This window comes from Bombus affinis, chromosome 3 (assembly GCF_024516045.1).
Source record: "Bombus affinis isolate iyBomAffi1 chromosome 3, iyBomAffi1.2, whole genome shotgun sequence".
Taxonomy (NCBI): domain Eukaryota; kingdom Metazoa; phylum Arthropoda; class Insecta; order Hymenoptera; family Apidae; genus Bombus; species Bombus affinis.
Genome location: NC_066346.1, coordinates 1,205,943 through 1,209,164, shown reverse-complemented (window position 1 = coordinate 1,209,164; position 3,222 = coordinate 1,205,943). Strand labels below are relative to the sequence as shown.

The 3,222-nt window shown below is 51.9% G+C and overlaps 1 protein-coding gene across 1 annotated transcript; it reads right to left on the bottom strand.

The window, feature by feature from the left end:
* Window positions 1–756: 756 nt before the first annotated feature.
* On the bottom strand, window positions 757–3,016 carry LOC126914215 (fork head domain transcription factor slp1-like). Its single transcript, XM_050717857.1, has one exon. The coding sequence runs from the start codon at window positions 2,073–2,075 to the stop codon at window positions 795–797; it is 1,281 nt and encodes a 426-aa protein (XP_050573814.1). The 5' UTR covers window positions 2,076–3,016; the 3' UTR covers window positions 757–794.
* Between the last annotated feature and the right edge of the window lie 206 nt (window positions 3,017–3,222).

Here is a 3,222-nt window from a genome sequence, read left to right as displayed (position 1 = left end):
ACAATGATCGACTATGTACATAGTTTAACAAACGAATCACGGACATTACCGAGTTACAACTCGCTACGTAATATGTTGGGATTCGCGTCCAAACGGGAAATATCCCGTTCTACGATCGGCGACCAGAGATCATCTAAACGAATCTTGCTTTATATTTACAATCGTCATTATATTACTCTTCTACGATTTAACTCCTTAACCTACAACTACGGGCTTGGCCCGTAGTACGATGATCGGGCCAGACGTAAATATCACGGGCATAGTCCGTAGTACGATGATCGGGAGAAACGTAAATACTACGGGCATAGCTCGTAATAAATGATCGAACGAAAGGTAAATATTACGGGGATAGCTGGGGTCATCGTACTACGCGAGTCGTGCGAATGGCTCGGAGGCTGCGCGAGCTTGTTTACGTTTTCGGGCCAAAATTCTCGAACGTAAGTCGTAGGTTAACGATCGGATATCGACGTTCGATGGAATCGCGAATCCCGGGGAATTTGCGCTCCGTCGATGCAATAATTCGATATATCTTAAAAAGCTAGTATTTACAGAAATCAAGCGAAGAAGTAAAGAAAGTAAATGTACATACAATATCACCGTGTACGTACTAACTGAGTCGAGAAGAGAGAAACTGGCAATAACGTCGAAAGACGCGTGTGGGCGCACTCTGATCAGCAGCGAACGATTCGTAAGTCGCGAGTCGATCGATCTTCGACTCGTAGTCACCTACGTTACTCGCCGGTATCGTACGACCGTTACTCGAAAAATGATCGAAGCTATATCAGCGAGATCGTTCAGCTTTGTCGTCCGGTAAGAACTGTGATCGGTTTCAGCAGCAGTTGAGGCGGACTGTGCGGAAGAGATCTCGGTTGTTGCACAACAGCGGTATTACAGACGGTTATCGGGGGCGAGTTCGGCGACATCGGCTCCGGGCTGCTTCCTGGCGATGCCGTAGCCGATGTCGCCTGCCCTAAAAGCGGAGGTTGATTCACGTGATATCTCGCCGGCTGCTGATTGTGAGCGAAAACCGCTGCGGTACTCTGATGCTGTTGATGGGCCGCCAACGATCTGAGGGTGGAGTAGAAGTCGTAGGGGCTGCCGGAGACGGGAATGGCGGATGTAGCGATGCCGGTCGGATATCCAGCGGCGGTCGGAGGCTGCAGCAACCTCTCCATGGAGAACGGACCGTGTTGCGGGGACGCGGCCGTGGCTGGCAATGGTTGCGGCTTGCAAGGTAAATTGGTGGTCGAACTAGTTGCCGCGCCGGGCAATAAACTCGCTGGATATCCAGCGGGAGTGGAGTAGGCTCCGGTCGCTGGCGGATAACCGGCGGCCCGATGAAGATAAGGCAGCGTGTAGAGAGACGCTGGCCATCCTGGAGGAGCGTACGCCGATGGATACAGTCCGCCGAGAACCACGCTTCTCTTGAACGCGGCCAATCTCGATCTGGAAGCCGCCGTGGTTCTTCGACGAAGCTTGCCGGTCGTGCCGCCGATGAACACGTCCTCGGAGCTCGGGTCCAGCATCCAATAATTTCCTTTTCCCGGGTCGTCGTAATGTCGGGGAACTTTAACGAAACACTTGTTCAACGAGAGGTTGTGTCTGATGGAATTTTGCCAACCCTGTTTGTTGTTCTCGTAGTACGGAAAATGGCGCATTATGTACTCGTAGATTCCGTTCAGAGTGAGCCTCTTCTCCGGACTTTGACGGATGGCCATCATAATGAGAGCGTTGTAACTGTAAGGCGGCTTCTCGCACTTTTTCTTATCGTCCGCCTGTCGATCCTTCGAGTCCTTCTGTTCGGGCGAGTTGGCAGAGTTGACGGAGTTTCTGGAGCAGTCCAAGGGCGGCGTCTCGGTGCCGCCGTCCCCGGTCACGTCGAGGTCGCTCGAATCTTCGCTATCGTCGACGCGGCTGATCTCCGGAGACGCGGATCGCCTGACGGTCGGTGCCGGCGTTCCCGCGCACGCCTCCGGCAGGATGCTGCGAATACTGAAACTGCTTTTGAGAACAACGCGCGGCGACGGCGACGCTGTCACCGTTTGCTGCTCGCCCGATCCTTCCATATTCACCATACTTTTAACACGTGTCGCCAGGAGAATTCGCACTTTTCCAATCGCGAAGAACGAGGCGCTGTCACGATGTTCACACAGAAAATTCCCTTTTCAAAAGCATTTGAACGCACAAAAAACACTGTTCGCGGTGTATTTTTCACTCTTCGCTCTCTGTATCTTTTTATCTGTCCGTTTAGTCCTCCACGCGACCGATAACCGAGCACCGATGTTGCCTGTCGGAGATATGCCGCGTATTTGCTGTCATCCCCGCCACTCACCCTATATATACGCCTGGGATAGCCACACCTCCTTAGTGCCTTAACTCCTATGTACAGACAGTTCCCACCAATGGTCGCTAAGGTTGGCGTTTACAACCGGCGACGTCCTTCCTCCCCACTATGCCGCTTTGCGGCCAATGTTTGACAGTAAACTGTGCAAACAGTGCGCAGCGTTACAACGGAGGCTGGGATTTCGAAGGTGGCCGATCGTAGCCAGCCTCGTTGGTGGGGAGCGCAGCCGCGACTCGACTCTCAGCCGCCAACTCCCGTATACAAACAAATCCAAACGCGATATCTGTATTTCTACGCCCTCGTACGGCGTTCGAGCGGCCGACTCTCCGCGGGAACCGCGTTCCTCGTCGGCGCGTGAATACGCCGAACCAAAGAGGGGCAGCGGGGGGTGGGCGGTTGAATGGCCTTCGTCGCTGCTGTTCCAGCCACCGCCGGCCTTCTTCCATCGAATCGTACAACCACCGAAATCGATATACCCTTCCGCGATTGTCTCGCTGATCTATTCATAAGCGAATTATCCTTTCCTTTCTTTCTCCTCCACTTTGCAAATATTTGTCCCTTTTCTCGCGCCGATCGAATATCTCGTTAACGCAACGAGCTGACGCTTTGATTCTTCTTAAAACAGACCTAAAATTAGATACATCGACGCGTACGTAAGTACACGTATCGGATCGTTTTTCACCGGAGAGCTTTTCTCTTCGGCCATGTTCCGAACTTTACGAACAACTTTAATTTCATTACGCGTACGAAATCTGTGTTTGGACGATTTGTTACCAAGAAGCGATAATTTTACGACGATAATTTATTCAACGTCGAATCTACCGTTGTCGATCGACTCGATCGTCTTTGAACTTTCGTACAACTTTGTTTTGTAAAAC